Genomic DNA, 26,751 nt, shown 5'->3' on the forward strand with positions numbered 1-26,751 from the left:
TACAATAGAAAATAATATACAATTTGTGCGTAGTGACGGAAGTATTCAATTTTATTTCAGAGAAAATTTCTAAGAAAATAAGAATTTCTTGCAGATTTATTTGCTTCAAAGATTATTATTGTGACAATAAATTATTTCGCATCTTGACATGACTGGGCTAATAGCGACCGAGTTTGTTTAAAATGTAACTTACTGAGAAAATCGCAGTGTAATATGGTTGCTCCAGACTAGTCTATTCTTATGAAGCCCCTCCGAGGTAAAAGAAATTCGCGGTATGTAACGTTCACTTTAGACTGCTGCGTAAAAATTGCGAAAGTATAAATGCACGCAATGCGTTTCGAGTACATAACGGATATGCGATCTCAAATTAACGAGGTCTATGTAATCACTCGAGCAGCACCCAGTGTATTAGAGATGCGGTAATTTTACCTTTCTTCTTTCTTTCTTGTTTCACACATAAATTATATATGCACTACATGCGCGTATTTATATTATACGCTTTCTTAAAATAAATTCATATACTGTCTAATTGTGAAAATTATATTACTTTCAATAACAAATTAATATAAATATGTATAACTATGTATAACTTTATATGTGTAAAGAAATTGTTAAATAGGGAATGTCTTAAGCGGTTAAATAATACAGATGTTATATCTTTTTTTATTAAATTTATTTCTATCTAATATATTTCTTGCTAATATATCTAATATATTATCTTATTATCTGATTAAATATGTTTAATATAGTAAAAATTATTTTATTGTACCATAATTTATAGAAATTTAAAAAAGTATGAATACGACAACATATTGCCTTTGCAGATTTTATAGATATATTATATAAATGCAGAAATGTCTAAGATTAAAATAATGTATCAGATTTTCCTGTTAGAGAGAGAGGGGGGGGGGAGAGAGGAGAGGGAGAGAGAAAGAGAGGGGAGAGAGAGAGAGAGAGAGAGAGATTAGAATCTTAAATTTTCTGCGGTAAAGGAGTAACCAAACCATTTATAGAATATAATAACAATTTGTATTCCTGTGCGTATGGAATACAAAGGAGAGAAGAATAAAAATTATTTTCTTAGAAGCAAACCAGATCGTCTGTAAAAATTTTGCAGGTACCGTTTATTAACGGACAATATGGTAAACAAATGGGCTCGGTAATTTCCAGCTTTCCAAGACACAATCAATTTCTCTGTGTTATATATATTTTTTTAAAATTCCTAACAGTACTATTGTGCTAACATTCCAACAATTTCAATGCGTAAGAATACGATTTGCCCTAGTAAAATCATCAAGGAGAAATTATCGGCATATTTTCTGATCCAGCGTGAACATTCCCTGTATTGTCGCAAATTGTTGGGTGAATGCGAACGACTTTCTTGAAACAATGATTCTCTCAATTTCGACTGAAAATGGGGTAACTATGGCGTTACGGAAAGTACAATCACAGTCATCATATGAATTCATCTGCCATGACATTATGTTCGCACTTGTGAATATATGCTTCTATTTTTGGAATATCTTATATTTAAAAAGATTTCGTATCTTTCCCTTTAATTTCATATATTGAAAAATCATTTCAAAAATTTAAAAAGTATTTTTTTTTATTCTAAGAAGATCTTATTTTTATTTTAGAAAAGTTGATTTTCATAATATTTAACTTATACATAAATTTATGTCTAATTGATATTCAACATATTTCAAAATTTATATGAAAATTTGAAAATACAAGGCCTATTAAATAAATTTAAATAAAAATTAACTAATACATTCTTTCTGTTCTTCTTCATCTGCTGTAAGTTACTTGAGGGTAAATTGCGAGATAAAAACAACAGATTTTTTATCAAGTGTTCCATATACTATGCAATATTGCGGTTTCAACTAATGCTTGTAACTCAACAGGAAACAGGAAACAAGAAATAGATTAATAACACGGGTTATTTTGAGATCTGATAGGATAAACAAATGCAATAAAAATGGCAACATCAAAATGCGTGAATGAGCGCGACTAAATCCAATGTGCGTAAGATACCTTTTTTCATTGCAATGATTTTTTTTTTAATTAAGAATAAAAATGAATGAAAAAAGATTTTCAGAATTGTGTTCCACTATTCTTTTCGGCGATGTTTACGTATGATCGTAAAGTCAACGCCCACTATCGATTCGATCTATCGCGCATAGTTTCGTGAGAACAAAATCAACACGACGTGTTAGAAATTATTAACGAAAGGAAGGCACGACGTGAAAAGGAAGCAACAAATCGGGAAATGGATGCCTTTGAAAGAAGGCTAGTCCGTTCTAAGTCGACACACCTGCCGCATGGACATGCAAACGTGTGATATCGAAATATGCACGCGTTCATCGTATTGTGCATACGCACACACGCACGCAATGATAAAACCTCATCGGATTGTCCGTGAAAATCGACTGCGTACTTTCACATCGGCATATCCGTCTGAAGCGCCGTTGCTCGAGCGTAGCGCGCGAAAATTGGATCTCCTACGAGCTAGCTAAACTGGGCTGATTTAAAGTAGGACTCCCGTCTCGTTTCGCCTCGCCCGCGATCATTTTCACGATATACTTGACAAACTTTTCAAACAATTCGTTATTTTTATTCACGCTTAGTTCGCAAACTTCGCAAATACAATATATGCTGTCGCTCTCTTGGTTTCATTCTTGAAATCGAAAGTGATTTCGCGCTGGGCAATCGGACACTAATAGCGATTGTCGATCCGGATAATTAACGTGTGCTTTGGCTAATTGATCCTTTTATCACAGTATTATCTCTAATCTCAAGTTAATTTTATCTTTATAAAATAGTTATTAATCTTTTTGCGAGATCCTTAGTAGCAACTTATTTGGCGATACATTGTTTAAATATTGTTTAAATATTATATTGGGCTAATATTGTGCCAATAAATTGTGCTACTAGGGATAGTGCAAGAGCGATTTCTAGGCATCCGGATCATAGATAGATTTATATTATATGTCCTACATTATAGTCCAGATGTTTATTATTTTGTAAAATAATTATATGAAAAGAAACTTTATATGATGATACTTATATGATGTAGAAACTTTTGCATGAACATTTCTATATTTTTTTAATTTCTATTAATTCAAAAAAATTATAATTTTCTTTTACGAATCCCAGTAAAAAATGATTAGTCGATTAATGTTGAATGAGTGAGTCGATTTGATGTTGATTGACCAATAACTTCTAACTGAGATATATTGTAAAAAAAATTGTATAATGTAATTCTCAATATTGATAAACTAGCTGGTTACAACGTAAACGTGCCTAAAAGTGAAAATAATATGGAGAAAATCTACATGGACTACAACGATCGATAAACATATAAATAGTAACGATGCACTCATAAAAAATAATTGCATTGTTAAACATTGATTGCGTATGTATTAACTATGTTAACACGATTGAATTGGCGTTGATGCGATCAGCCTTCGCTCTCATTCATCATCTCGTACTCGTTCATTGGTACCCGTTTTTTTTTTTTTCCGTAAATTTGACTCAGATTCGAATTCTCCGCTCTATTTGACGCTCCCTCTCGCCACTGCTGCTGGACGGTTGCAAGAGGCCCCTGCCTCCTCTTCAACGTCCGCAAAGAAGAGAGTTCCGTCGCCGGTGCTCTCGACTACGGAGAATGTATGAAACGACCGAAAGGCAAAAAGGAAAAAGGACCATCCGTAGACTCGCTCTATATATACTGCAAGTATCCGAGGATATGCCCAGTGCACGATACGCGTCTCATCCGTCAGCTTCAAAGTCCTTCGTCTTCAAGGATATCGTCACGTTACTGGCGATCCGTAGACCTGGGACGAAAAAAAATAACTGCACCAATTTGTTCTCCAGCCAGACTTCAGGGAAACATTCAAAAATTCATGATGAAAGGAATTACGCACGTTGTTCAATTGTCACGTTGCCATCTGCTTCTCCTGGTACTTTTTCTTTCGGGATGCGCCAACGCGGAAATCGAAAGACGCACCACGAGGCAATTGGTAGAAGATGCGCCGGAAAATCTGGCATCTAATTTGAACAAAGAGAATTGCGGGAAGTCATATAGTGCCACGTGTCTTAAATTGGACGTGGTATCCTTCCTGGATAAGTTGTCGGAACAGGAAAACATCGGTATCTTGCCGGGTGTATCTGTGATCAAAGAGAATGGTTCCGCTGATGTTCCAGCTTCGGAAGTAGTCGCCAATTTGGCGAGGGATTTCCCGAATGATGTTGAGAAAAGACTGGATGCTTATTTGGTTCATAAAGTTGGCAGTTATCTTAACAGCCATTCGATCTCCATCAAACTTTTCGATCCGAAAACTTTTGAAGCTACAAGAAGCTTCAACGAAGAGGCACTTGCACAACTCGGCTTGGGCGGCAACCAAAATGTTGAAACAGGTTAGAAATACGAAATTTCACTGTTTATCTGTTAAGCAAAAAAACTGTAAAAATCAAAATAATGAATTCTCGCTGAGTCAGTTAACATCGATTTGTAAAATATTTTATTTTACAATTTTATATAATTTTCATAAAAAATTATAATATATATTTTCAAATCACTAAGTTCTGTTTTGTTATACATACATAGAAAATAATAGAAAATAAAATAATTTAGGACAATAATGATAATGATTATATATTTAACACAGGACGTAAGAAAGACAAAGGCGGTTATGGCGGCTTGATGGCCGGTCTGATGATGATGAAGGGAACCCTTGGAGCAGTTGGATTCGGTGCACTTGCGCTTCTTGCCGGAAAAGCTTTGATGACCGGTCTCATGGCGTTGATGTTGTCAGCTATCATTGGATTAAAATCTTTAGCGGGCGGTGGTGATAAAAAGACTACGTACGAAATTGTTAGCAAACCGGTATATTCCAGCTCACACACGCACAGCTCAGAGGAGCATCACGGACATGGATACGGACATTCCGGATACGGAAGGTCTCTCGATACCGTCCATGACTCTCTGCAACAGGCCGTGTTGAAATACGGCAATGCGCACGATCGTAGATCGCTTCTGCAGAATTAAAATCATCTAATCAACTTCAAGGTGTTTGCACACCACTGATACACGATAAAATCTATAGCACATTTCTACCTCACCGACTTTCTTTGCTGTTTCTTTTCTTTCATTCGCAAGCACTATCAACTTTTCTCTCTATCTGTCTACATCTTTTTTTCATCTCACTCTTTATCTCTTATCTTTCTTCTTCGCCATCATGACACTTTCTACCTTCTAAGATCTCGTTCAATTTCATTTCATTGATCTACAAATTATCACCCTTATTATCATATAGTCATATAGGTATTTATTGCGGCCACTATTGCATTTTCGACTGATACCTATCAAGAAAGTGTATCATCGCCGAGTACGCAAAGTTGCCCATGATCATGTACATGATTTTTGGATATTTATTTCGTTATTGTAAAGTTGTAATAATAAAAAAAGATTTGTAAAAATATTAGTATTGTCATTATTATAATAACTGCAACAGTTAAAAAGTTAATAAATCGCAATGTATGCACGATACATTTTATCTACGATAATATGAACATTTGTCTTATTGTTTAGTGATAATCATCAGGAACTTGTTAGTTTAAATGAAGGAATTACGCTGAACTCTTCTATCTATCTGACGTAAATACATTTATACAAGTACATCACGCGCTAAAAAGTACGCATACTTTCTGTTACGGTAATTACATTTACGTTACTGTTAAACATAGATATCTCTGAAGGTGAATGTACGGACAATTAAGAAATAATAAGGCCAGTACCTTCACCACGTTAGACCATCAGAATGTCGTTAGACGACAGTTTTACATCAGATCATGAAGTGTTGCGATTCTCAAGGCGCATGAATCCTAATATGTATTATTATTTTTTGTTAATGTAATAGAAATAATAATTATATTATCTTTCCTATAAAAAGTATTAAAGAGAGCTTCCTAAACTAATCAGATTCTTTTAACAAATAGAAAATATAAAAGCAATGATAAAATATTATAATCAAGCATTCCTATAAATTAAATAGTAGAAATTTTGTCAACAGACATTTATTAAATATGCTTTTATCATTGGTTTCTATCCTCGTCTTTTTGTTTCAATTATGAACTTTGAAATCCTTAAGTTTTAAATTTCTGTTCTACAGGTATAATTAATTTAGAAGTGGCACAAACTGTCACTGTCTTATTCAATAAATGCTTGTGTAAGCGTGTCAGCTTATTACAACAGATCGCAATGCAGTATCTGGAAATATTTGTTTTATTGTTACGTATGGCATCCATGGTTGTGGCTAGAACTTGATAAATGATTTTGATTTACCATTTCAGCTTTGTTATTAGAGGATTATTTGTCTCGCTGCAAGTAATGACAATCGTGACAGAACGATAGGAGAATACCGCGAATGACATAAATCTCAATATATATAAACGATTGTCATGACCCAGAGATCAGTCAGTGCTAGCCAGTATTCCTCCCAAAGTTATCTTCGTTGTCATCGTCATTGGAATTGATAATTAACGTTTACTTTTTTATTGTGCAAAAGTGCTAAATCTATGCTCATCCTTTGTTTATTGATCACGTGCGTGATTCACGTGAATACGTACGAAAAAAATGAGATTCGAAACGTTAAGGATTACATTCTTGATACGAAATTGCATAGGATACCAGTCGAACGTCAAATATTCAACTTTAAAAAGAATGGCATCAAAATCGACTTAAAGGTCATTCCATCGGCTAGAAATGATTCAGTGAAAAATAAGAGCGATGATTATTTTCCGGAGTTTCCCGTAAAGGACATAGGCAAATGCATTATCAAATTTTCGCTTGATTGCATCAAGAAACGTTTTATCCGTTTCATAGAAACAGTAGGTCGCCTCGATGAAATAACATTACTTGGACAAGATGTAAAGTTGGTGAAGACCGTAGGTCCAATAACACGTAGATCCAATGCTCGATCTATAAATGACTCGGACGTCAGTATCGAGCGCAGCGTAGATAATTTCTTCGATTCCTTTACTCTACGTATCACGTTGCCTAGATGGAATAATAAGCAAGAAAAGAATCAAATTGATATGATGTTTGACGAGACAGCTGTAGCAGAAGGTTAGCACAGCAGCCATTAAATGAAGTATAGACTAAGAGAATATCTTAGAAATATTTGAGTAACGTTTATGTGCTAAAATTTATCGTGGTATAATTAAGAGAGACTACGCTCTGCTCTTTATCGATTTTTATCGAACTTGCAGCGATGTTAGAGGAGCCTACCAAGTGAACACCTGTAAAACCATTTCCGCTAATGGGCTTTAGAAGCTGAGTAATGAGCATTTAAAAATATATACCAAAAAATTTGGAAACAGTGTAATATCTCGAAAAGTATGCATTAAAAAAAAAATTTCTTCGCAATGGCGAAGAAAATGACATCGTCAATCTTGACGACCCAAGGTCAAACCATAACTGTAAATACACCTTATTAAACTCTATTACTTTTGTCTAACACATTTTTTTCCAAAATGCATACTTTCCGAGATATTAGATTTTTTCCAGATTTTTGATATATTTTTAAATGCACATTACTCCGCTTCTAAGGCCCATTAGCGAGAACAGGTTTACAGGTGTTCACTTGACTGCAAGTTTGATCAAAATCGGTAAAGAGCAGAGCGTAGTCCTTCCTTGTAAGATCTTCAGAGGTTTTTAGAACTTTTACGTTGTTCAGGAAACTATTTTTTTCTATAGCTGTAAATTGTTAAATATGATTTGTTATAGGACGAGGAAAGAAAGGTGGTGGAGGTGGATGTGGTGGGGGCAAAGGCGGAAAATGCAAGATGATGATGATGGGCATGATGATGATGCTTAAAATGAAGCTCATAGGTAATGTTATATCGTTTCGTATATATTTTCTCTTACTCGTGTAAACATATTTCTACGATATAAAAATTACTTTGCTTATATCTATACACAATTTTAAAATTATATCAGGTTATGATAAAATATAGTCAAATATTTTCCTTCAATATGATAGGATTGATGTCGTTAAAAAGTATGATGATGGGCGGAATGTCTCTAATGGTTTCAATGATGATGTTGATGAGCAAATTCGGGAAAGGAGGAGGTGGAGGAGGAGGTCCTTGGAAAGGAGGTGGCGGAGGAGGAGGAGGAGGAGGTAAAATTGTATTTTTATATTTTGTTTAATTGTAGTATCTAATTGTTAAAATTTAATTATAATTAATTTAATGCTCTTACTAATTTTTGGTTGGTGCTCTACTAAAAAATTTAAATAATTATAAATTGCATTTTTTTAACGTCTACAATGTAAGAAGTTAATTGTATAAATTTTTTTTTAAAAAATCTATAAGTAATGTAAAATTAAATAATACTCTTATAAAGTATTGAGTAACAATTAACATCTTTGATACTATAACGGCTTCCAGACTACAAAGAGATAATACTCCTTACAAAATCTGCGGGCGGTGGCGGTGGCGGTGGCGGACATAGCGGTAGTTATGGTGCACCTCCACCAAGTAGTTACGGTGCACCTCCATCAAGTAGTTATGGTTCACCTTCAGGAGGCGGCGGTTATGGAGGCGGTGGATGGGGTCGTAGTTTCCACAAACGGCCGATGATATACGATAAAGAGACTAAGACAGAAATTGCGGATGGATTTAATCGCATTCCAATGACAGGAGAAGTTATTTCAAATGCAGAAAGTATTGATTATCTGGACTATCAGGATTATCAAGAACCATCATCAATTACAAATTCAAGTTCTAGAATTTCTAATCGAAACACGCCAAGCTACTCCGCCTTCCAAGACGGGGACACCGATATAAGTACCGGTTTGGCAGAGAATTTGAAGTCAAAAGCGATAGTAAATACAGAAGGAAGAAGTTTCATCTTCAACGAGACTCCACCTATTAGTATTGTAAATGTAATTGAAAAGACTGTTGATACTACGACAACCACGGAGCAATCTGTTACTCCTGAATTCTCAATAAATGCGGTATATATAGATGAGTGGCAGGCTACAGCTGGAAAAACAAATTCTAATGTATTATCAACAAATTCAAATGAAGAAATTAAATCGCAGCAAACCGAGTTACGACCTAAAAATATACCTTTGTTACGTGAAATTTAGATTTTCAGTTATTAGTTATATATCATCATGTATACGTATTTTTCAATAAATGGTATTGCAACTGTTACACATTTTGCGAAAAAATATATTTTACTGATAATATTTCAAATACTGTTTTGTAAAAAGTAATTTAAAATAAAAGTTAAATTAAGAACGAAAATGGTATCTAATAAGAAAACTTTCTTTTTTAAATGGAAATATGTATGTCATTTTTATCTATTTGTTTATTCTATTCTTGCATGTGTGAAAAATTTATGATAATATAATAATTTTGTAAAAGCATTTATACGAAGATTTTAATTAATTTAGTGCGCAAAATAGTGGCGCAATCTTTTGACGAGTCTTCCAAGCTTCTTTCTACGACTTTCTAGTAAGTAACTGACCTTGAATGTTGCTGGAAGTATACGGAATCCATTTTATCGGGTACACTTGGGTATACCGATTGAGAGGCTTCGGCATGAAGAACATCGACACTAGGTGTCGAAAGCTATTCCTATAGTCAATCAAGTTCAAGATTGAATAGATATATGTTCAGATTACTTTGAAGAACGGTTAAAACATATTTACGTTTATATAACGGTTTTTCTCTTGCGTCATATTCCATAAATCTTATTTCACTGCTTTATTTCTTCGACATGTGTGTATATTATTTTAAGACAAAAATTGTGTGGCCGCTGATATGTATGATTAAAATCTCTTCAAAATTTAAATACCGCATAAATTTTTGAGCTAATTTTGTTTTGGAATTTTATTTTTGATGAAATTCGTTAACTTATTTAAATTTTACCTTAGTTAGCGAGCAAAATGAGGACAAAATGGCATAGCTTACTATCAGGGTATTCAGCACATTTATCTATACTTTATAAAAACAATTACAATAGTGATTAACAATTACGAAATTTAACGCACGATTTAAGAAACATTCTTCAATAAAATTTATAAAACAACTCTTTGTTAAATAAAATTAAAATTTAAGAAAAAGTTGTAAGAAACGTGAAAAATAAAGACACTGCATAATTATAAATTTTATATTAAAAATATTATTTTAGTGCTGTAAGTTAGCACCATATTTAAAAATATACGATACACGGTGTACCTTTGAATTAATTTAATTAAATAAGTTTTACTTACTTATTTAAAGTTATTTGGTTTATAAACTCAGTGTTATACTTTGCATTGCGAATGTTACACACGAAATTCTTAAGTTGTCTAAAGTCTTTACTCATGCGATGATCGGCCTACATTAATACATTGACTATTTGTTTGAAACTCACGACACGTCTTTTCGGTGGCAACGCGATCTGATTCGAAAGGAGAAACGGTAGACGGATTTGTCAGCCGTGGACGATGCATGAGCATGCGTGTTTATGGTCGCACATTTGATTTTCTCGGGGCGCTCTCCTTTAGCTTCTTTGATGGGGAAGCGCCTGCTTAAACCGCAAGCTTATCTATCAATCACCGTTAGGCAACCTACTGATCAACAGGATGCTACAGACTGCTTCACTACTTTTCGCGACTAATCAGGAAAATCGGCGAAAGTGTTTGCGTCGCTCGATACAAAGAAGATTCCCACTGTTCCGGAAATAGGTGCAACGCGCCTATCAACTTTACGCCTGAGGCTCACTTTCTTATGTTACCGCATTCAAGGATCAATTGTTAAAAAAAATTTTATGCAACAATGACTAACTTCAATTTACTGTTATAAATGATAATAAATGATTTATTAGACCGTAATGTGTGTGTGAATACACAATAAGTAAGATATTAAAGCCTATAATGGCTGAATCTTTAATGCTTTAAAATAATTCTTGCTTTAAAATAATATAAATTATACTGTGTACATGCATATATACCATACTTGTAGTTATTCGAATACTGCGCGCCGAATTGGTTTTCCGGACTTATAAACTCAATTAAACTATTGTAATAATATCACAAATTAAATTAAATTAAATTAACAAGCAAATTTTAATAATTTTCATGTTCAATCCGGTATCATATTAGAAAGATGTCAATATGCTGAAAAACTGTAAATACATTTATTGCGAAAAATATTACCTCAGCCGGAAATCGACCTAGATCTCTTGTATTCTGTACGACCGTCCTAAGTCTTTAGACTATTGAGACCTTGAGGTGGTTTAAAGGCTTAAGATGCTTGTACAAAAAATCTAGGGATCGACTTCTTGCCGAGATAATATTTTTTTCGCAATAAATTTATTTACAGTTTTTCAGCACATTAACATCTTTCTAATACGGTACTCGATTGAACATCAAAATTATTAAAATTTGCTTGCCAATTTTAATTTAATTTGTGATATTATTACAGTAGTTTAATTGCGTTTATAACTCCGGACCCCCCCCCTCCCCACCTCCACACATATATATATTAGGTGTACAAAAAAGTTCTGAGCTTTAGATTTGATACAACCGAAATAACAATTTAAATTTTATATATCTTCCCGCCCTTTTGGGGTTTTAAAACAGTAACATTTAACCTCCTGAAATGCGATACGGTTTGGCGTTTGATGCACATAACCTCAAAAATCAGTAGTGTTCACGATGGCAATTACAAAAGAGCATATTCGATTTTCCATCCACTTCGCGTTTCATCTGAAGAAAAATGCTGCTGAAGCCACTGAAATGATTTGTGCTGCATATGAAGAGAACGCTGTAAGTCATGCAACATGCAAAAGGTGGTATCAAAAGTTTCGCCAAGGAGATTTCAGTCTTAAAGATGAATCGCGTGCTGGACGCCCTGAAAAGATTGAAACGGACGAATTGCAAGCACTGCTGGATATAAACTCTGCGCAAACTGAAAAGGAGCTTGCAGAACAGCTTGGCGTTACGCAGCAAGCCATTTCCGTACGATTATTTTTAAATAAAGATTGAATTTTACAAAAAAAAGCTCAGAACTTTTTTGTACACCTAATAATTCACATTGAATTATTTTAAAGATCCAGTTTCGATCGTTATATATAGGCTTTAATATTCTTACGTATTCAATTTACTATTATATATTATTTTGAAAATATTATAATACAATTTTTGCTTCTGTTCTTAGAAAAAAATAAAAGTTTATAATCCTTTATAAAAATATTAATAAAGTATTTGCAAGATTAATAATTTCTGTAGAAAATTCTTCTAGAGAAAATTATTTCTAGAGAAAATTCGATATTCAGACAAATTATAATATATTATTTTGTGTTAATATTAACTTACTTAAAATACTCATATTACAAATACATGTATTTATTCTTGATATTTATTTCTGTGTACGTATTTCATATAATATTTTTTTTTATTTACTTATCTCTGTCTGGAAATTTATTACAAAAGTCGAAAGCCATTTCCCTGTCTCAGTTGACGTAACGGAAATTGTATAGCAGTCCTGCATAATATGAGGCAATGTGTAGTAGGCTATTTGTTCCGTCAGAGACGGTGCGATAATATTGCATTCGCATGTCTCTTTGTAGTAAAAAGTAGGAGACAGATAAGTGGGTGAGTAAATGTTGTCACTCTTCGTCAAAAAATGAGTATAAAAAAATAATGATTGACGCTTTGACGGATAATCATTTATCTATTCTTAACTGTAATATCTTAATGTATTATTATAATTTAAAAAAAAATGCGCGTTTAAAATTATATTATTTATTGGATTTCAAATTATACATAGTATACAAAATTTTGAATTGCTCTGATAAGTAGAATATTCCTTATAAAAAATAATTTAAAAATGTTTCTCATATGCTATTGGAGAAAATAACAAGTTGCTTTTTCTAAGATTTCTTAGTAGATTATTAGAAGATCATAAATTTTTACGATCGTAATTATCAATTACCATACAATGGACTTTTTGAAATGTTAAAGCTGCATTTTTTTGCTCACCCAATATGTGGTATGTCCTAGTTGCTTGGTTCACTTTGTACACGTACAAACCAGTTTCGATACACCGCAGACAAATACTTTCGGTCGGATCTGTCACCATTGAAGTTTACACTTCTGATTCACAATTGACAATTTTCTTCAGCTATGTCTATAACTCAAAATACTTTCTAGCGATAGTTACGAGCGATTGGCATATCTCAAGTAATCCCCCAGTCAGACCGACACAAACTGCTTTTATCTGTAGAAATTGTAAGATCGAATTCGTGATAACGATAAATAAGTATAAAAACGGCAAATACGACTCAGTGTAATAATTAAAAACAGGGAAATTGGAAAAACAAATATAGAAATCATTACAAAATTACAAAACTTTCGAATTAAATTTCATCGAAGATACCATTTGCGTCGTAATATTATAACAAGAAAAATTAAAATCTTTTTTAAGACTACATTATTTGTATTTTGAATTATTTGAGATAGATTTTGCAATTGATTTATTTTTAGTAATTGATGCACTCAATTTTATAAAATTAATCGTTCGGTAATTAATTGTATATTAAAAACTTTAGTGCTATAATAAATTAAAATTAAATTAAAGTTAACATATAATTATTATTAGAAATTTTATAAATAAATCTTTATATAATAATATTATTTATAAGTGGGCAAACACACTAAAAGCACACAAACTTTATGTTGTCAATATTATTGCTGTCTTTATTTCTATAAAATGGAAAAATATTTAGTAACCTTGTCGCCCATAAATTACATTCAATAAATTATGACTAAGAAATAACTAGGTTACGCTGAAATGTTGAACGAGCCCCTTGTTCCTCCATGGGTATCGAGAGCTCTAAAGAAGTAAGGTAAAATAAGAGAGTGTGCGTGCCTGCGTGCACATTTTTGCATTCATCAACGGGAGAAAGACAAATCCTGTGGTGAAATAAAATTTCTAGTGTAAAATTCTGTCGTACACCGTAAATGTCGCTTTTTGTGTGTGTACGCGTATTTACGATCGCTTTTCGGCAACGAACGTGTAAGCCGGTCATGTGCCTTAACCTACCTACCTACCTACCAGGCGCCTTACATTAGTGGGTCAATGGAATTTATCCGGTCAAACTGCGTCCTCTCGCTTGGCCCACCCGATCATCTTGGTCAATGGCTTCCGAGAGACATTGAACTTAGTCTCTTTAGAGATTGGTACCAATATGAACTTGACCTCTATATTTTGGGATTCGGATTCTGAGAAATGAATGCGCTACTTCCACACACAAAACTTGTTTTAATATGAGAAATTTATCCAGAAAACTTTTACACATTATACAGAATAAAAATCCGACGTTTAATAATAATATTGTTGTATGTGTAGCAATAAAACTTCAAGATTTAAACTTAGAGAAAAGAAAGAAAGGGAAAAGTGGGGAAAAAATGTAATGATTTAATATATTTATAAAATTTTATAATTGTAAAAAATTGATCTAATAAAATGAAGAAAGTAAGAAACAAGTTTTAAAATATTTCAAGATTTTATCTAAATGTTATAATGTTACATACAAACATCTTCATATTTCAATGATTATCATATTGATACAAATCGACGCTTATGAATATTATTAATATAAAGAAGATACATCTAACTATCATTAGGTATATTGACGTAGGTTGGATATGAATTCTATGTTCCTGAAGTTACTTCTCTCCTCTTTAGCTGGAATAAGGAGAACACCTTCACCAGGAATTTATTAGTGAAAAGCGATTGGAGAGTATGAGAGAAAATGTAGCAAAGTGATGTTTATTTTATAAGTTTTACTGATATTAATGCTTATTGATAGAGATTATAAAGCAGGTTTTTAACTTGTTTGATTAAATGTCTTTTTAAAGACGTGTTTAGTTACAAAATAAATAATATTATTTTTTAGAGTAAAAATATATTGCGATGTTAGTAATAAAATAAATAAGTAATTTTTAAGAGTATTACTTATGTTAACATAATTTTTTGCGCATGTAATGATGTTTGTGGTCACTTATTATCATTACACTTTTTGACACATTTACGCTTTTATATTAATATTATTTCAACGTAGCGGTAAAGAGATACGGCATATGTATGATGCAGTATTAGCCTAAAGAATACATCATTAATTTGTGACTTACTGATTTCATTATATTAACGGATCAGAAAGTATATTCTGATTTATATGTTCCGATATATAATATATATGTAACAATTAAAATAATTTAATTTGTAATAAAATAGAATACATTTATCTATCATTTGGTAACTTATAATTATATTCACATTTATCAAAAAATAAAATATGTTCTTAATCAATTATTTCCTACTAGTTGCTAATTATTTAAACATCACAAAAAATTATTTTATTTTAGACATAATTTTAATTTTTAGAGTAGTTCCTTTTATCATAAAATTGTAATATATCTGGTTCGATAAAAGAAAAATATTTTGCGTTAAGTGTACATGTTATTAAGACACATTGTTATTTTCGAAAACAGCAATTAAATTTGAAAAAAGAAAAATGTTTAGTGCTATTTATAATATATTTGCAAATATGTATTTATATATATATATATATACATTTACATATACATACACTTGTTTTATATTTATATTTAAGATATGTATATTCGAATTTATTGTGTTACGGTTAATTTTATTCAGTTTGCAATTTTAATAATTAAAATATATAATTGTAATATCGAGCTTTTTTTATGTTCAAAATAATATATAACTGCATTTAATAAAAAATTTAATTTAAAATCTAATTATTATTTTGCTATAAATAAGATAAGGAAGTTAAACTGGATTTACACCGGAATGCATACTACTCGTATATAACTTCGTATGAATACTATGTGCAATAGTTCAATTATATGTATACTAATTGCTTACGGGAAAAATTTTGTTTGTTACTATTTTTCAAAAAAGCAAATTACAAAAAGAAGTTATAGTCTATTTTTATATATAAAATGTTATTGTATATCACATATGTATATATACATTATAATTAAATTTTATAAATCTATACATTTATACTTTATTAATTATAACATTACATAATATAAATTTATAACATATGGTATGTCGAATAATAAGTACATCATGTAGTTCACGATAAAAATAGTAAATTTTTTGTAATTTAATAAAGTTTACTAATTTATTTAATTCTTATCTCGTGCACGAGAAAAGCACGTTATATTCTAATTTACATTTATATACTTTCTAATAAAAAAAATCTTTAAATTATACTAATCTATTATACTAATAAAATCTAAGGTAATTGGATCATAAATTATAAACATTGACGTAGTTTATGTTTTAAATGTTATGAATATTCAAAATGTATATTGAAAAGACCTAGCATTGAAACTCAATCGAGAAACAGCGAGCTCTTCCAAAAAGTACCCTACTGCATATTTATGTACCAGGTCCGCAGAACCGGACAGTCTTAAACATGCGCGTGTATAAGTACAGGCCTGGTCGGTTGCAGTCCGAGAGGAGACGATAATGACCTTCCACGGAGGAGCTCGCTGACGGAGTAGGAGGGCCTTTGACACACTTGACGCTCAGGTGAATTGTAACCGAGAACGGAGAGGTACGTGGTTAGTGCAAAGCGAGAGATTGAACGTACCGCGTCTCGACGAACGAGATAAGAAGAAAAAAAAGAGGGTGAAGAAGACAAAACGGTTCAAAAGTGCATAGAGAATTTAAATCATATGTGATGATAGCGATGCGAACAATGGTGGTCAGCATGACGATTGACGTCTGCGATGCAACGTGACCGCGGCGACAGAGCTTACGTCCGAATCGTGAAGAAGAGGACCATCGATGTCGCTAAGAGGTGGAGAAGATCGCGGTAAAGTTTTCGGCCCCGAAGAAGAGAGGGAGAATCGATATTGAACGACGATTCTAATAAGTAGGAAGGGTGTGTAACGATTACGGGTAGATACCAAAGAATCCGACGTGCACGTGGACTAGCGATGATGACCCTTCCGCGAAATCAAAAGTGTACCGGTTCATGTTACTAAATAAGTAGTTGATGCCGGTCATATATATTCAGAGCGTGCAGTACTTCCGGCACGCTACCTCACACTTCTGGTCATACATAAACAAAAGTCAAATAAAATATATGCATATACATTAAATGTAGTTAAATCTCCGCAAGTGATTTGTTGAAGATGTATCGGCGAACATTAATCCTGTTGTGTCTTTCGATAACACTGTCGTATTCGGAGTTATTTAGTACTGAAAAATTCAGGTTCTACGCAAAGTTCTTAAAATTTAACACGTTAAATGTCAATGAGACCGGAAATGAGCTTTGGCACGGACTTTTTAGGGATTGTAAAAAGAAAGTGACATTTTCTTGCATACAAAAAAATGCGTACACATATCTTGACAATGCATTTATCGAAAGGGACAATATCACTATTTTTGATGGTCTTACACTTACGAAGAACAATATCACTTATAATACGTGTCCTAAGAGAGAAAATCGTGATGATGTTCACGAGAATATCGTGGATATCGATATGGACAATTGTAAAAATAAAGCCGAAGAAGCAGAAATAGAAGATCGAAAGTTTGGTGATGAATCGCCACTTGAAGAGATTACGAACGCTCTGCGGCGGAAAACGGTGAAATTTTTATCAACTCGTAATTATGAAATTCAACTTCCGCAATTTTTCTTTGAGGGTGCTACAATGAAGATAAGCCCGCGCGAGATAGACGAGAACGGCGCACTGCTCAGGGTAGATTTTGGAACTGAAGGTGTACAAGAACAGGGACGAATTTTTAAAAAAATTAGTAAGAAAAATCAAATTCTTGAATATTTATTATATAATATTACGAATGCAGATTATAATGTCTTATTTTATTTTATTTTTAGAGAAATTTATACAAAATAAATTGTTAACCAGCTTTCTGGCGCTCCTTTTAATCATCAAGTTAATTAAAGTGAAGTTTCTATTCATAATACCATTTCTCTTCGGTGTGGGAACTGCCAAGAAACTTTTCCTAAAATTGCTGCTCTTCTTTATTCCCGCATTTGCTCACATATTTAAGCTTTGCTCTAGCTATTATTCAAACCAAGCTACCAAGTTTCATCATCATCATCATCAGGTATGCGTGCGAATTATTCGCATTTTAATTATAAAATACCCGTATGAAATATTTTTATCAGTATTAATTAATGTTAAAACAATCCAAATCTTTATTTCAGATTGCTCATCATCATCATCACGTGCCGGTTCCAGTACCAGTCCCAACGTACTACGATCACTCTCATGACACTTTAGACGGTTTCACCGATTACGCTCACCCTCACATTCAATATAGGAAGGATTTGGAAGAACTAAAGGAATGGGGTATCGAGCCTCAGAACGAACCCTATGAAGAGTCCAGTCAAACCCTAACTCGCGTAGTACCAGCACCGACCTCAGTTTCGGGAGTTACGTACTCAAGCCCATACGGATTGGCTCAATATGCGCCGAACGTAAAGCCGATCGCATCTTCGTACTTAGACAATTCAATGGCGTCTAGTACCCACAACCTGGTCTATTCCGGATACCGACGACCCGCAGCGCAGCCAAATTCCGCTGCTATACTTTCGGTAAATCCAGGCTTCGTGTCTGGTGCAAAGACACCGATAAAGAACTCTTACGCGATATTTGCGCCAAACATACGCCCGATTCACCCAAATCAACCCGCCCAGAGGTTTTTGACACCTGCTGCATCTTCTCCCGTGTCGATCTCGCGAAAGGACACAGAAGACGAGTATTACGGCCCGATAATCGATCGACTGGAGAAAATCTTCGGACAATTGAGATTCTACGAGGAACCGTGCAGAGAGATGCTTGTTTGCAGCATGTACAAAAATCCGGCGGGCTACTCACCGCACAGTAACCTCGTGTCAAATGAACTTTCCAGGTATAAAACAAATTGCAACTACGTGGCTTATCGATTAAATCGCACATCACAAAGAGAAAGGTGGAGATCGCCCGCGCGTTCCGAATCCACGTTAATCGGGTCATCTTGGTTTCTCTCTCTTTCTCGATCTCTCTCTCTTTTTTCTGTTTCTTTCTTTCTTTTCTTTATATCATTCTTTTTGCCATTTTTTAACAACATAAATGCCATTTCGCGCATCATATTAGTCTTACCTAACTTGAATATTGACGCTTGTTTAAGATGTTGTTAATAATTGGTATGAAATATAAAATAAAAATACTTTTAGTCGAGTCGACTATGTGACAGACCGGAAGAAGATATAGTACAGTTCCGTTTCGTTCGTCGGGTAATCCGTTCATAATTACAGCCGTTTGAAAAGTAACTTTCTATTTAGGAGCAACAAAATTACGTTTCAGAGCAATGCATGTACGAGTATATATTGAATTATCTGGTAACTAGCAAAGAAAACAACATAAATCGGGTCGACGCGGCTCGAAAACAAGCACGTTAATCGAGATGTATAATCTCTCATAATACTTTTTAGAAATATTATGCCTTTTGAAGATTAATTTAAAAAATTACATATGTTTTCAGAGATCCGCAAGAACTCAGGCGTGATGTAACAGGAAGTACGTCCAGTCAAAAGTTCTATAGATATATGAATGCAGCCAGATACGGTCAAAATGGTGGAGATTGCCTTAAAACGTATCCGTGTCATAGTAATATCGAATAAATACTTCCTAATGTGGAATTTGTATCGATTCACATAATCTGCAATTAAAACGTAACGGATGTTTGTATGAATACTACAGAACATATACATTTGCTCAATGAGGCCGAAGAAATTATATTAGAAGCTCAGCGTCATAACGTTGCGCAATATCATAAGGAAGATGATATACTGCCATGCATTAATTTATGAATATATTATGTATGAGACGTGCGTGAATTCATATGAACATTAATTTTCCTATTAGAAAAAAATTGAGGTTACATCTATCCTGCGGACAGATCTATCTGTAACTGTACTAATCCTAGCAATTAATTTAGTTAATAAGATGCTGATCAAGACGTTGAACGTTATACTTTGTTGTAATTTATGTCAATTTTTTTAATTTAATGATCAAATTTATTAAGGAGTAAAATCGGTGAATTTTGTGATGACATGTCAAAGTTTTTAGTTTATTGACGCGTTGTCAGCAAGATCACTGTCTCCAAGAAAAATATTATTATTAAATATAATTAGATAATAAGATTCATATTATGTTGGATTATGTGGCATTTTATGAGTTAAGCGAGCTTTTTATAATTTTTTATGTGATTTCGAAATTTATATTATTTTAAGAAATAACAGGAGAAATTGTAGAGGAAAAAGTGATAATGTGGGCGCCATTTTTTTTAGTTATATTCAAGTTAATAATATTGTAAACAATATAATTTATTGATTTAAGTTTAGTATAAAATACATTTGAAATGATTAAGACAGTTTCCACAAAACGAAAAAAATTGTTTAAATGAAAAAGACATTATGATGACATTAGGTCTGTTTTTTAGGATTTGTTTTTTATTGCTGCACTCTAAACCGGTGTAATAAGTTAAAGTGAAACAAACGTATATTTGTTTCACTTCAACTTATTGCTATGTGTACTAGTTCCAGAAAGTGCAGCAATAAAAAACAGATCTATTATCTGAAGGTGATGAGAGAGAAGTGGGCCTCTGTTAGATTTTTACAGAATCTAGTTTTTTCTATGTTATTTAGACTTCTCATGAAGTCCAAATTGAAATTGAATTTATAGAAAATTATGAATATATTTATCAAATTCAAACGTTTCTTTTCATAAGTACGTTCTTTTAGAAACAGTTTTATGTTGATGCTGCTCTCGTGAGCGTGTTTACCACTTCTTTCCTATTTCATAGATACTTCTAGAGATTTCTTAAAATTATTAAAATAATAATCATAAAGATTTTTAAAGCAAAAATAATACTTTTCACTGTTTTTTTTTAAATCTTAGGGCCTACATTACTTGTTAAGAGGCTCAATATAGAAATATTGATAAAAAACACATTTAATTATATTTTAGCAGAAAAATTATTCAAGTTTTCTTATTTATTCAAAACAGCAGAATAACATTTTAAAGATTAATAGAGTAAAAATTCATTACTGACAAACCATAAATCATTTTAAATTTGACATTGAAAATCATACAAAGAAACTTTGGTTTACGTCATAATAAATAAACATTGTCAATAAAAAGGCAACGCTGGTCATAGCGATAATTATTTCATAATTTCGACATCTATCTAAGAACAAGTTAAAAATCTTTTACAGGAGATAATGTTAGGGGCCCATATTATAATCTTTTCCCTTACTTAATTTAGTAGATTCATATTTGGAAAACACACATAAATTCTATTTATTCTAATTCTATTTATTCTAATTCTATTTTTTCTAAAATTGTATGATAAATTATGTGAGCAACTTTTATTCGTTTTAATAATAAAGTAGAGTAATTTTCGCTTAAAGTTAGGATAACTTTGATAATTGTGATGATGCCCACACAGAACGCATATCAAAATTGCAACATATATGTAAGATATTTTAAAACATCTTATGTCCTGTTTTTGAATATGCGTGCTATCTATGCATTTTTTTTAAATTTCAAAAATTGTTACATTTTAGTATTTTATTAAGTAAAATAAAATATTTTATAAAATAAAATACTATAAAATATTTATAGTATTTTATAAATAAAAAAAAGAAACTTTTTTTACAAATGTAATACATGTATATATTTTAAAATATTTATTTATAAAACAAATTAATTAGGTCATTTTAGGAAGGACTTTATGTCTTTTATAATTACATGCAAAGTATAAAAAATATTTAAAAATGCCGTTTTAATAAATTAAAAATATATTTAAAATATATTACACTTTTGCATGATACGTGTGATGTTGTATAAAAATTAATTAAGAGTGTGTTTATTATGTAAGAACTATATTTGTAGATAATTAATTATTTACTGTAACATATTCGGGTGCCATACCCAATAAATATTACTTGTTATTAATTTAAACTTTATGTTAAAGCATACAAATATCGAAAAACAATGTAAAAAAATAAATACTTTTAATTAATTATATGGCTTGAACGTATATTAATTTATGCGCAATGAAACATTAAATTAATGTCATACTTTCATGTATTATCCTTACATCTATAAGGTTTGTACTCGATACTTTTAACAGCAAATAATTCGTGAGCTATATTTAAATGAAAATAAATCTTTTATAAATATTTTAAAATATTTATTCGTTTTTTTTTTAAATTGTAATTATGTGAGCTTTATAACTTTTGTCCTGTTTAATAATAATAATAATTAAAATAATTAAATTTATTTACTTAAGTTAATAAATTAATTTAAATACATTATTATATTATTATTCTATCAATTCAATTATTCATTCAATTCCAGATTGATAGAGGCATTTAAAAAAATAATTAAATTGAGTAAATATAAAAATAATATAAAAAATGTAATATTATTTTAAATACATACTATAATATTGTAAAATTGTTTCTCTATATCTTGTGTTCTTCTCTCTAAGTAATTCTATCTGTTAATTTTATAAAATATAAATACACATTATTTAAATATTATGCTCTTCAAACTAAAGTATTTATGAATTACTCGTTTGATTTTATTAAAATTTACATTATAATTAAAGTATTTAAAATTTAAGAAAAGAAAAAAGTAAAAACTATTTTACGAGATTACACATAAAATTATAATGTTTTGTATTTTGACTAATACATCTAACAGAATTGTATTTTTTATTATATTTGTAAAAACAGAAAAAAATGTTACATTTTGTTGAGCAGTAAAAGTCACACTGTAGAAATATCCAGAAAAATTACGAACTTATTGAAAAGTATTCTGAGTAAACATCATTTTAATATAGTTTATTGACAGATATAATCCAAAAACGGAACTAGTATTTCGTGTAGATATCGAAATCGAAATCATTCTAGAAAGATGACGGCATTTAAAGTCGTGAAAATACTGACACCCTAGATAATAAGGCTTTCTTCTTTTCTTTCAACCAGTCAGCAACACGTCCGTGATCAAAATTCATCGACCGTATGCGACTGCCATCAGCTATAAAACCCGGTTGACTTCGACCGTACTGGCATTCGGTGTTTAGTCTGGCGAATCGGTGGTACCGCCATGAGGATCTTAATCACTTGTGCGTCAATAGCCCTTCTGGCCATTCTCACGAATGCACAACAAACAGAAACTACCTTTGATGTCTTGCAAGACATTTATCACAGGTAAGTTACACTTATCATAATTCTTTATATTTATATAATTCTATAATTATAAAAAATAATATGTATTAAATCAAATAAAAATGTCAAGATTAAAAAGTAATACCTTCTAAATATGTGATGCTTTATATAAAATACGAATTTGAAATATTTCAGATGCACAGATAGCGAATCTATGTTATCTTGCGTTAAACCGAAAGTATTAGCTTACATCAACAATGTCGTGAGACAAGATAAATTAGCAATTACGGAGGATTTAGCAATAGTTAAATCTCGTGACGTGCCAGAGCATAAGGAAGATTATTTCCCTTCACAATACGATGCCGCAGATCCATCCAAGAGAAAACTCCTACGGACAATGATGCTTGAGAAATTGGACGCGTACTTGTCAAGCCATCAGCTTGAAGCTAAACTACCTGAAGCGATTGTGGGATCCAGCATCGTCCCCAGATCTTTAGTTGACAGCATGCCAAAGAGTCTTACAATTCCTCTTAGTGATTCTTCTGAGCAAGGTAACTTAATACAAACAGCACAAATTCCGGTTGACATTATCTTACATTCTTTACAATCTGCATTTCTATAGTATAAACTAATGGCAACGAAAAATAACTAATATAAATATATCATAATTTTTAATAATGCAAGATTTCTTGAAGGACGTTTTAAGCAGGTTTTATTTCTACTTGCAGGTCGTGGTTTCGTTAAGAAAGTAATGATACCGTTCTTACTTGGTCTCAAGTTCAAAGCCACTGCTTTAGTACCTCTTGCTCTTGCCCTCATCGCCTTGAAAACATGGAAAGCACTGACCTTGGGTCTTCTATCGATGGTTCTCAGCGGAGCAATGATACTTTTCAAGTTAACTAAACCAAAAATTGCTTATGAAGTTGTTCATTACGGACATCCACCTATAGAACACCCCCCTCATTGGGACAATGCAGCTCACGGCCCTTATAGAGCCTATAGGAAATAACAGTGTAAAACGAAATTTATCATTTTGTCATGTGTAGATTTATTTAATATTTATTTATTGTTAGTATTCCACCTGTATTGTTTATGTAAAATAAAAATTTTTACATGAATCCATTAAATAAATTTTATTGCTTTGGCCTCACTATTCTGTTATAATGCATATATAAACTTTCGTTTTCTTTAGATATAAGAATGCTGTTGTTTTAGCAGTAAAAAAATAGTATAACTTATAAAAAAATAATAAACAAATAAATGAAAAATATGTTGCATATGTATAGAATAAATTAGCATAGTTGAAATGCGTAAATACATTAAAAAATATTAAGATAGAATTGTTTTAAATAAAATCTTTTTTATTTAAATTTTATGCAAATTGTTGGTTTATGTAATCTATACTTATTAAATTACTTTTAACTCTTAAATATTTAAAAATATTTCTCTAGAAAATTAAATATATAGTAATAGAGAGATTATTTTGCAGTTTATATATGGAATGTTTGTTGGCATACGCAAACTTGATTTGTTTCCAGTAAACAGATTGAGAGCAAAACAAATAGATTATCTATTTGTTTTATTTATACAAAATACAAAAGATATTAATCGATATTTTATCGGATAGATGACCTGAATATTTATGTAAACTTGACCCAAAATTCCAATTGTCGTTTCATTGTTACGATAAAGAAGAAGTCGGGCAGGAAGAGAGAAAAGTCTTCAATGGTACCTTATACGCATTGCGCGCGTGAAACTCAGCACGCAATGCGCATTGCTGATGTATCCCGAACAAACTATTTTCCTTTAGATTCAGGAGCTATAATTTAATTAGGTCTGGCAGGGTGAAATTAGTAATGTCTAGATATCAGGTTAACGACATAAAGAAACGTGAAGAGAACATGAAGAGATAGGAGGGAATTTTAACGTAGCGCTGATGTGGAAAGCATGATCGTGGTATGAATGAGTGATTGACTCAATGCCAATGTTACAACAACTTGATGTCAAGGATAAAGGATTCTTACTATACATGACTTCCGATTATTTGCTACAAAGAATAATGACTAAAAGGACTAAATAATAAAAAATAATTAGGAGAATAAACACTTTTCACTCATTCATTTTTCTTTAATCTTTCCTTTCATCTGACTTATTCAAAATTAATTTTTATCTGTAACTTAAATACTACTTATAATAATTAATTATATCAAATTCTTGTATGTCGTTTTGCATTCAAATCATTAGAATTATTGCGAGCATTTTGCACGAGTGTAAAGATTAAGCAAATTATTAAAGAACTAAAGGACTTAATAAATTAAGTAAGTAAAATTGAAAGTCATAATTATTTAATAGAAAATATTGTTTTTACAATAATAAAGATTAAATTAAATAACCTGATTACATATTACATCAGTTTTTGTATCTCTTATATTTATTTTCAAAAAAATTATTATGTACTGTAATTTATATTGGCTATAAATTAAAATTTCAATTTTAATCCAATGATAAAGCTCTATATAATATCATAGAAATCTTTAAAAGTTGTTATTCTATCCTCCTCGTTTCTAATAACTTTTTATCCGCTCCCTCTCTCTCTCTCTCTCTCACTTGGATGAATTGATTATAAAATCTAGCTGCGTTATAAAAAATTTAATTTCAAGCCATGCTTCAAAAATATTCCATGGACGACTATCATCATAAGTAGGTCTTCCGATATCGTTCGTGAAAAGCAAACTGCTCATTAATATCATAGATTCCATCGCGTTTTATGAGCGAAACGTATAACCTATCGGGGGCACCATCCCGATTCGGCGTCGCGTGCCGCGTGTCGCGCGATCTCACGTTACTCAGTCTATCCTCCCTCATTAGGTAGTCGTAGCATGATCTGTATCGAGGCCTCAATAATCGAAGACCATACTGAACGAAAAGAAAATCCACGCCCGGATGGAAGTGGGGGAGTGTTCGGGAGCGTGCTATGCGATTCTTCAACGTGCGTTGTACGATTTGACGATAGGCCTTCGTATAAATACCGTACTGCCCAACTCACTGGCATCAGTCGTCGTGCTACGATCGTCCTTATTCATTATCTACGAACAAGTGTACAACTCAAATTTTCTTCAGGAATCTTCACGAACGGATATACTCTCTCTGTCAACGTCATGAAGATCTTCATCTTATGCGGCCTACTAGCGTTGGCTGCTGCACAACCAACTAAGAATGAAAACTGGAAAAGTGCCATGGATGAGATGGTAGATCAATCTAGGTCTGAGTGTTCGCAGAAGAATGACGAGATTGCTTGCATGAAGTTCAAGGTATTTAATCTGCTCGATCAAATCTTCAGCAAGGATAACTTCAAGGTAAGTATCGGTAACTCTCTTTAATATAATATATATTATTCAAATAATGCGTACAGTTACCAGATTTTAATTTATCATTTTTTCTTTTTTTCCACTTTG

General features: G+C 32.0%; 5 protein-coding genes across 5 annotated transcripts in view; all 5 read left to right on the plus strand.

Annotated features, from left to right (window-relative positions):
* Window positions 1-3,741: 3,741 nt before the first annotated feature.
* LOC108748006 lies at window positions 3,742-5,430 on the plus strand. Its single transcript, XM_018485950.1, has 2 exons — window positions 3,742-4,419; window positions 4,671-5,430. The coding sequence occupies exons 1-2, from the start codon at window positions 3,906-3,908 to the stop codon at window positions 5,048-5,050; spliced, it is 894 nt and encodes a 297-aa protein (XP_018341452.1). The 5' UTR covers window positions 3,742-3,905; the 3' UTR covers window positions 5,051-5,430.
* Window positions 5,431-6,391: 961 nt separating this feature from the next.
* LOC108747986 (location of vulva defective 1-like) lies at window positions 6,392-9,158 on the plus strand. Its single transcript, XM_018485923.1, is given in 5 exon segments — window positions 6,392-6,459; window positions 6,687-7,129; window positions 7,790-7,894; window positions 8,046-8,186; window positions 8,455-9,158. Coding segments are annotated over 5 exon segments (1,461 nt in total).
* Window positions 9,159-16,666: 7,508 nt separating this feature from the next.
* LOC108748004 lies at window positions 16,667-20,006 on the plus strand. Its single transcript, XM_018485947.1, has 4 exons — window positions 16,667-17,865; window positions 17,948-18,180; window positions 18,281-18,987; window positions 19,600-20,006. Exons 1-4 carry the CDS (start codon window positions 17,241-17,243, stop codon window positions 19,736-19,738), a joined length of 1,704 nt encoding a protein of 567 aa, XP_018341449.1. The 5' UTR covers window positions 16,667-17,240; the 3' UTR covers window positions 19,739-20,006.
* A 3,205-nt stretch (window positions 20,007-23,211) lies between these two features.
* On the plus strand, window positions 23,212-24,332 carry LOC108748016. Its single transcript, XM_018485961.1, has 3 exons — window positions 23,212-23,338; window positions 23,492-23,847; window positions 24,025-24,332. Exons 1-3 carry the CDS (start codon window positions 23,235-23,237, stop codon window positions 24,303-24,305), a joined length of 741 nt encoding a protein of 246 aa, XP_018341463.1. The 5' UTR covers window positions 23,212-23,234; the 3' UTR covers window positions 24,306-24,332.
* A 2,031-nt stretch (window positions 24,333-26,363) lies between these two features.
* LOC108748009 overlaps window positions 26,364-26,751 on the plus strand; it is a 1,256-nt gene continuing 868 nt past the window's right edge. The window contains exon 1 of the mRNA XM_018485953.1: window positions 26,364-26,652. Within this exon, the coding sequence (XP_018341455.1) occupies window positions 26,455-26,652 (198 nt within the window). The 5' untranslated portion in view covers window positions 26,364-26,454. The remainder of the gene's footprint in view (window positions 26,653-26,751) is intronic.

This window comes from Trachymyrmex septentrionalis, unplaced genomic scaffold (assembly GCF_001594115.1).
Source record: "Trachymyrmex septentrionalis isolate Tsep2-gDNA-1 unplaced genomic scaffold, Tsep1.0 scaffold21, whole genome shotgun sequence".
Classification (NCBI taxonomy): Eukaryota; Metazoa; Arthropoda; class Insecta; order Hymenoptera; family Formicidae; genus Trachymyrmex; species Trachymyrmex septentrionalis.

Bases quoted from the DNA above. Each gene is read 5' to 3' on its own strand.
- LOC108748004 (XM_018485947.1), top strand. From the start codon at position 17,241: ATGTATCGGCGAACATTAATCCTGTTGTGTCTTTCGATAACACTGTCG. The intron at 17,866-17,947 runs GTAAGAAAAATC...TTTTATTTTTAG, and splicing joins ACGAATTTTTAAAAAAATTA to AGAAATTTATACAAAATAAA. The intron at 18,988-19,599 runs GTATAAAACAAA...ATATGTTTTCAG, and splicing joins GTGTCAAATGAACTTTCCAG to AGATCCGCAAGAACTCAGGC.
- LOC108748016 (XM_018485961.1), top strand. From the start codon at position 23,235: ATGAGGATCTTAATCACTTGTGCGTCAATAGCCCTTCTGGCCATTCTC. The intron at 23,339-23,491 runs GTAAGTTACACT...GAAATATTTCAG, and splicing joins TTGCAAGACATTTATCACAG to ATGCACAGATAGCGAATCTA. The intron at 23,848-24,024 runs GTAACTTAATAC...TTCTACTTGCAG, and splicing joins TAGTGATTCTTCTGAGCAAG to GTCGTGGTTTCGTTAAGAAA.
- LOC108748006 (XM_018485950.1), top strand. From the start codon at position 3,906: ATGATGAAAGGAATTACGCACGTTGTTCAATTGTCACGTTGCCATCTG. The intron at 4,420-4,670 runs GTTAGAAATACG...TATTTAACACAG, and splicing joins CAACCAAAATGTTGAAACAG to GACGTAAGAAAGACAAAGGC.